The sequence below is a fragment of the Electrona antarctica genome (genome assembly GCF_951216825.1).
Source record: "Electrona antarctica genome assembly, chromosome: 21".
NCBI classification, from domain to species: domain Eukaryota; kingdom Metazoa; phylum Chordata; class Actinopteri; order Myctophiformes; family Myctophidae; genus Electrona; species Electrona antarctica.
The window spans coordinates 38,955,604-38,969,175 of record NC_136802.1 but is presented as its reverse complement, the minus strand read 5'-3'; the positions used below and the strand labels follow the sequence as shown (position 1 = coordinate 38,969,175).

Below are 13,572 nucleotides of genomic sequence, written 5' to 3'. Positions count from 1 at the left end.
ACCACTTCAGCCCTACTACAGTAGGCCTATATACATTATGGCCATTTGAAAATAGCAAATCTAGAAGCTCACAATGTGTCGCATTGCAAGGCATTGTGAGCTTGTAGATCTGCTATTTTCTTGAAATGAGACTGCATAATGACTACTTTTACTTTTGGTAGGCTAATTGCTACATTTTGATGCCAATTTACTCAAATAGGCTACATTTAGAATTCCAGACTTTTACTTGTAGCCTAATATTGCAGTATAGTAGTATTGATACTTTTACTTAAGTAAAACATTTGAGTACTTTTTTCCACCACTGCACACACCCTCCAGGCATGAAGAAATGAATCAGAGAGTGAAAATAAGGAGAGGGGAGGGGAAACAAAGGAGAGATTGAGTACGTGGTGGAGCGAGTAATAAATGATTATCTTGCAGCCGTGTACCAAATTATGAGGGAATGAAAACTTGACATTATGCATTAGCATATACGTGCCTCTCTCTCTCTCTCTCTGTGTGTGTGTGTGTGTGTGTGTGTGTGTGTGTGTGTGTGCGCGCGCGCGCGTGCGTGTGTGTTTTTGGAATGTTTTAGAGAGAATGGGAACGGCGTTTATTTGTTCAGTCAGCGATTATTAACCTGGAAGTCAGCGCGTCAAAGCACAGGACATGACTGGTAGGATACTGACTTTAGTTGACTCTGACTGACTGCACAGCCGAGGCTAATATAATATTACACTTCACTAACAAATAAACCCAAAGAAAGGAACACATCATTTTTGCGCAACTGACATTTCTGGCTATTTGGATAAAATGCACCGAGTTTTATATACTGGCTCTCTATAACAGCTTGACGTCGTCAAGTCAACCGTCGCAGTAGTTTTGACTACTAGACCCTACTACTAAACGATGAAGGATTGTAACTTTTATAAGCTTCTTCCTCCACCATGATGACAATAAAAAGTTTACTGCGCAGCACTGTTCTGTGAGACGCGTGATGTCTAGTTAGCACGCAGCGGCACACACACAACTACCCCCGGACTGCACTCTGGAGGACTATAGGAAGACTGTGTCTGCAGTTTGGAGGACCACCACCACCATCCGTGATGTCCGCAAGCAGCACCGAGCAGGACCACCACCACCCCGGGACAGGGACAGGGGGTCCTCCCGCCGGGACGGGGTCTGGAGGACCCGTGCGTAACGGCGTTGGATTAAGCCGCCGCTCCCGGGCAGGGAGAGATGCGTCCTCCGCCGCCAGCACAGCAGCAGAGGACCACCTGGCACTGAAGAGGACCACCCTCACCAGGCACAACAAGAGAATGGGTAGGAATAGAGTGACTGGCAATAATAACTGGTGGTGGTGGTGTGTGTGTCACTTAGGCCCTATAACACAAAAAAAAGCAACATATATCATCTACAAGCTCCATATAATGCTCTTTATGGCAAGTCAGTGATACGTACCGGTATCCTATAGCCGGTATACCGTTACATGGTATAGCTACTGTAGCAGCTATCGTTATAGGCAGCTCACTCACGTGATTATTTTAACCATCAGTCAGTGCAGGCCATGCAGGGTCAATGCCCCCATGGTGGGAGTGACATCAGCATTGACCCAATGTTGTTCAACCTCTCTCTCTCTCTCTCTCTCTCTCTCTCTCTCTCTCTCTCGGGTGCATACTTAGTTTAGACTAGTCATTGGTTAGACATGGGTTAGGTTTAGGTGTGGTTCCCCGTGAGAGGTTAGGTTTAGGGTGAGGGTTTGATATAGGTTGTAGTTGTAGGACTAATGACTGGTCTAACCAATGTCTAGTCTAAACCAAAAACTGTCTAAACTAAGTACTGCACCCCCCCCCCCTCTCTCTCTCTTCTACTATTAAAGGGGCTTTTATATTTGAATGTGGAATGTGTTTACCGTGCCAAAGCAAGTGTGAAACAACAAATGCACACACACCCACGCACACGCGCGCACACACACACACACACACACACACACACACACACACACACACACACACACACACACACACACACACACACACACACACACACACACACACACACACACACACACACACACACACATTATAGTGAGGCAATATTGAACAGATCATCTATCATGTGAACGCCCTGCGTGACTGATTTCATAATGCTAGAACCAACATTGTGGTGGTGATAATGTTTTACTGACATGGAAGGAAAGCCCACAGCTTGTGCAGTATAGTCCAGACTCCACACCAGTCCAACTGGATCTGTCTTTTTAACCCATTCTGACCTGAGATCAGATTCTAAAAAATGTCTTCTACATCCTGACAGTTTTCTGAAAGAGCTATGTTTCTGTGTCAGTGGTTCTTCGATTTTTCAAAAATAGCAGACCTACAAGCTCGTAGCGCGCCACTCGGTGGCGCGCTATGAGCTTGTAGATCTGCTATTTTTCAATAGCTAAAGCATAACATAATGCTAACACCAAAAGGGGTTCCCGCCCAAAATGGGTTTTAAACCAAGGAACCTATTAACTGTCATCAAGATATAGGCCTATAGTACGCATTAATAAACGACAAAAATATAGGCGATAAAACCTTACAGTGGTTCAAGTGTTTGGCTGTCGATTTGATTTAGTAATTTCTTCAAATTTCTTTGAAAATAGAAGATCTACGAGCAAGGAGTCTGAAGTTACAATGGGGTTGTATAGGAATTTAGGAAGGGGGCGTGTCCGATCAAATTAATATCAAATCTAAATACTGGATGTGTGTGTGTGTGTGTGTGTGTGTGTGTGTGTGTGTGTGTGTGTGTGTGTGTGTGTGTGTGTGTGTGTGTGTGTGTGTGTGTGTGTTACAATAAACATAGGCTTTAAAAGCAGTGGCTGCTGTATCAAGGTCATTTACAAATTGAACAGAACTGTCTTAGGATATCAGGATTTGCTGCCAGATCATTTTTGGACAGGGATTTTGGCTTTTGATATAAATGGCTTTTTCCCCAAACAACCAGCTACTATCCGGTAATCCGATATGTATATATGCAACAAAGAGAACTTCAACACAGAGTGCTGTGGTATAGCAACATGCAGGACAGCAGGCCTGCATCATGGTACAAAGTTCAACCAGAAGGTGTATTTATTCACCAAACACCAACAAAGATAACCTTCAGTCTTCGTCACATCAACATGGCATGGTGGCGCGGTGTCCAGACTTCCACACCCAAACCTGCTGCCTTTTATACCAAGCTGCGGCTAATGAGCCTGGATTGCTCCATTCCAAGGGGTGCATTTGAACTCTTAAAAACATTATAAAATACACAAATATATATACATTTAACCTGTATTACAAATCTCTATGAACTACAAAAATAATTCATCCAATCTACAACATAAATATTAAGCAATTGCACATCAGAACCACCTCTCTGACATCCTGACAGTCCAGCTCAATCTACTGAAAACACAACAGGTAATGTTAAGCATCCAATCAAACAGTGGTTGGAAAATGTAAAGTAAGTAAGTAAGCCTTGCCGAGCCAACACGAGGCCCATAGCAGGGCAGGAGCCTATCTCCTGTTTCTGTAGCACGAGGCAGCTTGATGTACAAGTACATGGACAAGTACCTGGACATGACGCTAGTATGTCGCAGGGACCCGAAGGTTGTGATGTACTGTAGCATCATCACAAAATCATTTTATCCAATTTATACGTTCGCCGTTCAAAAATAACAGATCTATACAAGCTCACAGCAGGACTTGTATAATGTTTGTTTGTGGGTTTGTCTTGGTTTCCAGAGCGAGCATTGTCCCGGGACGCTGGCAGTCTGAGGAGGGGTTTACCCACGTCTTCTGAGGACAGCTTCCCAACAGGTAACACCCCGTCTCAGTCAGTGTGTACAAGAAATGTGGCACCGATGATCGTGTATAAACCTGACTCTGCCAGATGGTGGCAGTAGTGAGTTCTCAGGAGGGAACGTGTGAATGTGATACTGCCGCAATCTGGCGGAGTCAGATGGCCCCCCAGCCAAGACTCGGCCCGCAACAGCCCTGCCAATCGGGCTCAGCCCTATAGAGCGTCGCAGTCCCGCCCCCTCGAGAGACCCGGAAAAGAAATCCCCGTTCATTTTCCTCATAGACTTTTAAGAAAGTATTTATTTAAAGACGTTTACGCCGCGGACAAAGCTAACTCTTGTCGTGACAAATCATGACAATAAACACAATGTTTTGGGCCAAACAAAGAATTATAAAGTAGAAAAAAACGGCAGGTTACAACACTTTTGTAATTATTTGTTTGGTCCAAAATATTGTGTTTGTTGTCATGATTTGTCACGACTCGAGTTGGCTTCGTACGACGCTTATAAGGTCTTTAAATAAATACTTTTTGAAATGTCTATGGGAAAAATGCATTGGGATTCATTTCCTGGGCCTGGCGTCGTCATGAAAGGGGGCGGGACTGCGACGCTCTATTGGCACGGTAGGTTGCACGTTGGATTGGCGAGTGGCAGTCTGGTGTTCGAATCCCACTCCTGCGCATCACTACAATCGGTTTATCTCCGCACATATATACAGACCCTCTTATAAACTCACTGGACTATACTGTCGAGCCACAGTGTAAAAAGCAGGATTGATCACATCCATGTAGTTCCTTTACTCCCCCCGTGTTGTTGTGGTTTTAGTATAACAGCTCTAGAACTGGAAGAAGGAACAAGGAATGGATGAATCTGTTGCTGGAAAGTCCAGCGTTCCGACCACAGAAGGCTACGGTATGAGGAGGTGGAAAATGTTGTTTGGCGACGTGTTTAGTCTTTTGCTGTTATTATGGATAATATCGTCTCTGTCAGGTGGAAACCTCACATGTCCAAAACTGTTACTGTTAATTTGAAACCATCAAAAGTAGCAGATCTACAAGCTCAAAACGTTGTCACTTCGCGCTGCGTTTCAAGCTTGCGGATGTGCTACTTTTGATGGTTTGGTGTGACGCTGTAGTGTAATCAAGTAGGTTTAGCAGGGCGTTAATTTACAAAAATAAAAATAAAAAGGAATATGGAGATAAGAGGTTTCCATCCGACAGAGACGATATTCTAGTTAGAAGGCCCATGGAAACCACAGCGACCGCCGTGTTTCCACCACAGTGTTTACAGCCGTTGTCATGATCATCATCATCATTATTATCCCGTCTGAGCAGCGTCCTTAGGATGTCAAGCTATAAGTCTGTTTAAAATACTATCTAAGTCTACATAAAGTGCTATCTAAGGGGCTAGGCTAGGGCAAGTGCTACGGGCCATGGTGGAGTCTGAAGAGGTGGGTTTTCAGACTACGGCGGAAGATTGGGAGTGAGGCTGCAGTTCTGACTGTGTCAGTACAAAACGCCTGCGATGTCCGAGGCTAGGATGTTGTCACATGTCAGTGGCTCGGGAGCTATACGGAAGTTCAAAACCTCAACCTTTGGTCCAGCAAACATTATTCTCAGGCACATTGTTGTTCACAGATGAACCAACTCCGAAGTATTCTCTCCCATTTTAAACGCCCCTCCTGCTTGCCAATATAGCGGGTGTACAGTGAGCGAGTTGGTGCATGCTTACACACAGTTCAATGATTATTTAATCATTTATTTAAACCCTAAATACTTAATTTGAACCGTAGAATTCATTTGAACCGTAGCATAGAGTCTATGCTGCGGTTCAAATGAATGCTACGGTTCAAATTAAGTATTATAGACCCTCAAGGGTCTATGCTAGACCCTCAAGGGTCTATGCTAGACCCTCAAGGGTCTATGCTAGGTACGCTCCTTTCCCCCCTCTACGTCACCAATGGGGCCCTATCTTGCCCCTTATGCCTAAATTCTTTAATGGCATTTTTTTTAAACTATTTTGAAAAACATTTTAAAAAGCGTTGTGAGCTTGTAGAACTGCTATTTGAACTATTTTAAAGGGCAAGACAGCTATAGGGCAGCACATCTCTTTACAAGCTCACAACACATCGCCATTTGTAGCATGTATTTTGTAGATCGGCTATTTTTAACAAAATGTTCACCCCAAGAGTAGGGGCGATATACGGTTCACATGGTTAATGCGTATCATCAAACTATCATCAAACGTATCATCAAACTTCTAGAAGAAGGCTTTATTAGGCCTCATTCACACGTATCAAACACCAATCAAACAAATGTTTGGTAATGTTTTAGTTTTTTTAGGCCACCACAATGCTTTTCCAATGGGAGTCACATGGTTTGACCAAACATTTTTGTTTGATGAGGGGGGAGGGGCAGAACACCACCAGCAATCAGCAATCAAACACAAATGTTTGGTCAAACCATGTGACTCCCATTGGAAAAGCATTGTGGTGGCCTAAAAAAACAAAAAAACAACCAAACATTTGCTTGATTGGTGTTTGATACGTGTGAATGAGGCCCCCTTGTGGCCCCTGGAAGAATTAAAAAGAAAAAAGTTATTTTTTTTAGGGGGTCCCAGATATAAATGGCATTAAATGGGGGTCAGTAGCCTATGCATGTCAAACTGGGCATCCTTTTCAAATGGGGTCTTGCCCTGAAAATGAATTTTCAGGGCAAGACCTCGACCTCGTGCGTGCGGACTCGGCCCCCAGCCTGGTACCCTAGTCAAAATATGGCCCTTGAGGAAAATTTATTGGGGAACCCTGCCTTAAGGCCTAGTTCACACCTAGGCCTAGTTCACACCTACACAACAAATGTTCGGTCCGTGTGTGATGTCTGATTGCTGTTTGATTGCTGCTCCAATTCATTTTCAATGGGAGTCACATGGTTTGACCAAACATTTTTGTTTGATGAGGGGGGAGCAATCAGCAATCAGCGATCAAACACAAATGTTTGATCAAACCATGTGACTCCCATTGGAAAAGCATTGTGGTGGCCCAAAAAAACAAAAAAACGACCAAACATTGCTTGATTGGTGTTTGGTACGTGTGAATGAGGCCCTACACAACAAATGTTCGGTCCGTGTGTGATGCCTGATTGCTTTTTGATTGCTGCTCCAATTCATTTTCAATGGGAGTCACATGGTTTGACCAAACATTTTTGTTTGATGAGGGGGGAGCAATCAGCAATCAGCAATCAAACACAAATGTTTGATCAAACCATGTGACTCCCATTGGAAAAGCATTGTGGTGGCCCAAAAAAACGACCAAACATTGCTTGATGTTTTATACGTGTGAATGAGGCCTTAAGCCTTCTTGTTTATGGCCTGATGATACGTTTGATTTATCTTGATTTCACAATTCCAGTACTATAAACAACAGTATGTCTTTCTTTCCTATGTAGGCTCGTAAAGCCTGCAGCTGACTAGCGGTCAGGAAATCATGTGAGAGAATGTTAAGGGAATGATTCATTCCTGTACCTTGAACCTTCTAAAGTCACTGATTAATCAACCTCCCAGCGGGTCACATCTGGTCAGTCGGGCACTGACACATCAGTGTCATCATTGTATAATATGCATAATATATAGATATGCTTTGCTACACATCTTGATTGAATACTATAGGTACAGTTATACAGTAATGCTGTAAGGAACAACAATCCCTGAGGCCGTGGTTCCATTGTGGTCCTGTGTATGTGTGTAATTCATCAATGTATATTATAAAGACATACAATATACAAGAAATCAATACTAGGAGCAGAAAAGTACATTTTAATACATGTTTTCAACCTTTTTCATATTAAGGCCCTTTATGTATTTGGCATTTGAGGCACTGACCACCATTTAGTGAGATTTACCCTCTCAGTCCCAAAATTAAAGCATATTTTGTCGTCATTGGATAATATTTTGCCCACAATTCCATACTGTATTGATGTTGGTACCATAGGAGAGATAACAGGAAAACGTTGATCAAAATAATAATTTAAATTTTTCCAATTGTGTAGACTTACAATTATGAGAAAGAAAATATCGGTGATCGGGATCGATCCCAAAAAACCTGATCAGTTCTGAAGTAGTTTGACAGGAGCCTAGGCTATTCCATTCAACAGGGCTTGCCAGCTCAGGCGATCGGCTGTTTTGTTACAGTATGTGGTGCTTAGCCTTTGATTGATTGATTGATTTAAATATTTATTAACAGTTTGCAGAATTACAGTACATTTCAAGCACAACTCAATACAAAGACTGTTAACTGTGAGTGGACGACCCAATAAAGCATTACACTTGTTTACAAGAGGGTCCACCTTGTTCAATTCATCAAAACATTTAGAGACGTACAAATAGACACTTCTATAGCCAAAGAACAGAACAGGAATTCATCATAAAGGAGGTTAAAAGGGAAAAGAAACATATACAGTGAGGGGAAAAAGGGGTGGGGGGGGATTCCGATTTTACGGGGGCCAGTTTCGAATTGCAGCCGTCCGTAGGTGCCCTTTGAGAGCGGTTTTGAAGGAGTCAAGGGATTCACATGTCTTAATGACTGTTGGTAGGGCGTTCCACATTTTGGTGGCATAGGAGCGAAAATAATTTAGTCCCTTGTTTGTGCCGAATCTGGGTTGTACATGGTTTGTTGCACTCCCTCTGGTGTTGTGGGTGTGGACTTCGTTAACATTAAGGAAGTATCTAGACAGGTACATGGGTATCTTGGTGGTGTATCGAATCTTGTGGACCAGATCCCATTGCAAGATGCTGTACTCTGTCGTCGACCCTAAGCCATTCCGGCCTGTCAAAGTGGGCAGGGGTGAGGTGGGTTCGGGGGGTGAGGCCAAGTAGGAGCCTGACCAGTTTGTTTTGGGAGGTCTGGAGCCTTGTTTTAAGGGCCTTTGAGGTGCTGTGGTACCAAGAGGTGCATGCATAGTCGAAGAAACCGAGGGCTCCTGTTAAGGTCTTCAAGGTGTTTTTGTTGACCAGTGAGGAGATCCTGTAAAGGAATCTTGTTCTTTGATTGACTTTTTTGATTACGTTGGTGGCCATTTTATCGCCAGAAAGATTAGCCTCCAGGATGGAACCTAGGTAGGTAATTTCATCTTTTCGTCTGATAATATTGTCACCCACTCTAACCAAGAAGCCATCTGCCTTGCTGAGATTACTATTTGATCCGAAGAGAATGGATTCAGTTTTTCCCAGGTGTAAGGATAGTTTGTTATCAGCGAGCCAGGTGCAGATTCTACAGAGCAGGCCCTCACCACGAGCCCCAGCGGCACGCCACCGTCAGCGCGCCTTCCTCGTTGTCAAGCGATTTAAAAAGCTGTTGTAAAACATTATGCACGTGTGTAAGAGCGTTAAGTTACACAAAAATAAAACCTCCTCTCTTCCCCAGACGTCCAGGGAAAAACACCATAGTCAATCTGGGAACTGGGATCCCTATTTTGGGCATGCCAACATGTTCAAAACTAGAGAAATAGCTTATACATTGTTGACTTTCAAGTATACAACCTCCGTCCCCCAGTATACGACAAAGTACTATAAACTGGGGTTTAAGTGGTTAAAATATGTGCGCACTAACTGGTTGAACGAGCAGAAAGCTGCACACACGCACGCACGCATGCACGCACACGTCGCACGCACGCACACACAGTTTTATTTAAATTTTAACAAACCATTAACTAGAGAGGAGTGAGGGTTGTGACTGAGTGGCGGTTTCATGGCCTCTAAGGCTTCGTACACACCTTTCGGACACACAGATCTGTCCGACCGACCACTGATTACATTTTTATGATTTGATGCCTCCATGTCCCACAATGCTTTGCGCGATTTGGGCGGTGCTACATACGCGGAAATAGATGCACATTATGTTCAGTGTAGTTTTCTTGACTGCAGCAGCAGCTAGCGGTAGTTTGTCGAGGCCGTTTTTCACACTCAAAGTTCACTTAGAAGGTCCGGATCAAGGACCAAGGACCAAATATTTGCATTTAGATTTTGGTCCGTTTGGTGTTCACACTGGACTTTGTAAAGCGTACCAAATATGTAAACAAATGACACGTGGACATGTTAAGCGAACCAAATGGTGAAAAAAAGAAAAGAGGTCATTTTACGACGGAGGGAAAAATAACATGAGGGGGTGCGGGAAATCACTGTCTACAATTTTTGGGCGCAACCTTCAGTCACACAGAGAAGAGAACAGCAACATGAATCATGATTGCAGCAACAACTTGAAATTGCATTAATTCTTAATAATTATTTTATTATATTATTATAACAGATGAACAGAGGAGCAGGTGTTTGAACAATAATGTGCTTGCTGCTGGTGCATACAATTCACCGGAGACGTATAGCCTACAACAAAGTATCCCCGAATCCCGATAAAAGGGACTTTTCTTCCATGTGTGCACCTTAACCTGATTCGATATAGGCCTATGTTATTTCTGCGCATCAAATCGACGGGCATTTCCATGTCATCTTATGGTTTAAACTTGAAGCCGTGCTGGTCAGTTAAGCTTCAAGTCAGAACAGCTCCGCTGCAGTTGAGTTGACCTATATCACGTCTTTTGCTATAGTGATGTAATCAATTAATCATTTAGGACCACCTGTGTAGCTTATTTAACATTTGCTCCATTGGCTCTTTATGCGTGCGGCTGTGCGCTAGAGCGAGACAGGATGATTTTAAATATTTCTCTGTCTGCGTCTCTCCCATAGAGCTATAAAATATATCGGGTCTCTCCCCCCACATGTGCGCGCGTCATAACTTTGCGTGGTGGCGGTGGCGCATGCTTAAAATAAACAGATCTACAAGCTTACATCGTGTACCATACCGTAAGTACCATTCGTGTCGATAACTTGTACATCTGTTATATTTGCGCATGTGAACCTCGTACGCTGCCATTACATTTCTACTCTAGGCTACTCATAGACATATATGCGTCTACTATTAAAATCAATAGTGATCCCTGTAAAAAAGACATGCTTTTAGAACTAATTATTAATGCAGCCTCACAACTGCCGAGGCCCGACGGCTATTTTGGCTATCGTCCTGTATTTCTGTATATAGAATAGAACTTAGTACCAGACTGGACTCACTCACTGGATACAGCCGTGCGCAACTTGGACTCTCCAAGTTACGCACGGCCGTAGCCAAAAGAAGACATACAAACAAGCGATATAATAGTCTGTGTCACGTAACTCAGAAGACTACAGCCTAAACCCCACCCAGTGCTGTCAAGAACGGAAGTTCTCTCCTATTAGTTGGCGGTTAAAAACCACCCTTCTGTCCGATCTGAAGTCCCACCCTGTTCGTTGGCTGTTTTGACTACAAGGTGTCCGATGTGTTTGTTGTGCCCTCCGCCCCCACATCGGACAGGTTTGTCCGATCAAACGACGTGACTCCCATTGAAAATGAATTGGAGCAGCAATCAAATAGCAATCAGGCATCGCACACGGACCAAACATTTGTTCTTCAGGTGTGTACGCAGCCTAAGGCTGCGTACACACCTAAAGAACAAATGTTCTTTAGGTGTCGGACACCTTGTAGTCAAAACAGCCAACGAACAGGGTGGGACTTCAGATCGGACAGAAGGGTGGTTTTTAACCGCCAACTAATAGGAGATAACTTCCGTTCTTGACAGCACTGGGTGGGGTTTAGGCTGTAGTCTTCTGAGTTACGTGACACAGACTATTATATCGCTTGTTTGTATGTCTTCTTTTGGCTACGGCCGTGCGTAACTTGGAGAGTCCAAGTTGCGCACGGCTGTCTCCAGTGAGTGAGTCCAGAAATACAGGACGATAGCCAAAATAGCCGTCGGGCCTCGGCAGTTGTGAGGCTGCATTAATAATTCGTTCTAAAAGCATGTATTTTTTACGGGGATCACTATTGATTTTAATAGTAGGCCTAGACGCATATATGTCTATGAGTAGCCTAGAGTAGAAATGTAATGGCAGCGTACGAGGTTCACATGCGCAAATATAACAGATGTACAAGTTATCGACACGAATGGTACTTACGGTATGGTACACGATGTAAGCTTGTAGATCTGTTTATTTTAAGCATGCGCCGCCGCCACCACGAAAAGTTATGACGCGCGCACATGTGGGGGGAGAGACCCGATATATTTTATAACTCTATGGGAGAGACGCAGACAGAGAAATATTTAAAATCATCCTGTCTCGCTCTAGCGCACGGCCGCACGCATAAAGAGCCAATGGAGCAAATGTTAAATATTATTTTTATCGGGATTCGGGGATACTTTGTTGTAGGCTATACGTCTCCGGTGAATTGTATGCACCAGCAGCAAGCACATTATTGTTCAAACACCTGCTCCTCTGTTCATCTGTTGTCTTATTTGGCTAATAAAATTATTAAGAATTAATGCAATTTCAAGTTGTTGCTGCAATCATGATTCATGTTGCTGTTCTCTTCTCTCTGTGTGACTGAAGGTTGCGCCCAAAAATTGTAGACAGTGATTTCCCGCACCCCCTCATGTTATTTTTCCCTCGTAAAATGACCTCTTTTCTTTTTTTCACTATTTGGTTCGCTTAACGTGTCCACGTGTCATTTGTTTACATATTTGGTACGCTTTACAGTCCAGTGTGAACACCAAACGGACCAAAATCAAAATGCAAATATGTGGTCCTTGGTCCTTGATCCGGACCTTCTAAGCGAACTTTAGGTGTGAAAGTGGCCTCAGTGAACTTTGAGTGTGAAAAACGGCCTCGACAAACTATCGCTAGCTGCTGCTGCAGTCAAGAAAACTACACTGAACATATGTGCATCTATTTCCGCGTGTCGTAGCACCGCCCAAATCGCGCAAAGCATTGTGGGACATGGAGGCATCAGATCATAAAAATGTAATCAGTGGTCGGTCGGACAGATCTGTGTGTCCGAAAGGTGTGTACGAAGCCTAAGAGCTGCCGTAGTCTGTGTTTTGTCTCTGTCTAAATGCCACCGTCGTTCATGTGAGACTGAATCATCAGTGTCAATTTAACTCTGCGTTCAGTGAACCTTTTTTACAGTGTAGGTCACATAATAATAATAACAATTTACAATGTATACAGGTATTTAGCAGACGCTCTAAGGCCCGACTCACACCTTTCGATCTAGCATACAACATTGATGCATGCTTGTTGTATGAGATGTATAGCTGATGCAAGCTCGCAATGCATTTCCAATGGGAGTCACATGGTTTGACACAACATTTGTGTTGTATGGCTTTCGGCTGTGTTTCGACTGCCCCCCTCCCCCTCATACAACACAAATGTTGTGTCAAACCATGTGACTCCCATTGGAAATGCATTGCGAGCTTGCATCAGTTATACATCTCATACAACAAGCATACATCAATCTGTTGTGCACGTGTGAGTCGCCCCTAGACAGAGCGACTTGCAATAGGCAAGGTAAACACAGTGGTGGAAAGTAACTGAGTACATGTACTTAAGTACTCTACTCAAGTACAATTCTTAGGTATTTGTACTCTACTTGAGTATTTCCAATTTCCAATACTTTTACTTCAACTCCACTGCATCTCTGATCCAAATGTTGTACATTTACTCCACTACATTTATTTGAAAACTTTTAGTTACTCGTTACTTTGTAGATTTTGATCATTATTACAAAACTTGAACCACTTCAACCCCATCGCGACACATTGTGAGCTTGTAGATCTGCTATTTTCAAAAGATTATTATACATTTGAAAACTTTAAATGGGACATTCTGCATAACGAGTACTTTCTACTTGTTAC

The 13,572-nt window shown here is 43.3% G+C and overlaps 1 protein-coding gene across 1 annotated transcript in view; it reads left to right on the top strand.

The window, feature by feature from the left end:
• Nucleotides 1-1,082: 1,082 nt before the first annotated feature.
• The window catches only part of sh3tc1 (SH3 domain and tetratricopeptide repeats 1), a gene marked incomplete at its 3' end in the record, with an annotated part of 49,533 nt that continues 37,043 nt past the window's right edge, over nt 1,083-13,572 (top strand). The window contains exons 1-2 of the mRNA XM_079491366.1: nt 1,083-1,302; nt 3,747-3,821. Of these exons, the coding sequence (XP_079347492.1) occupies nt 1,086-1,302; nt 3,747-3,821 (292 nt within the window). The 5' untranslated portion in view covers nt 1,083-1,085. The remainder of the gene's footprint in view (nt 1,303-3,746; nt 3,822-13,572) is intronic.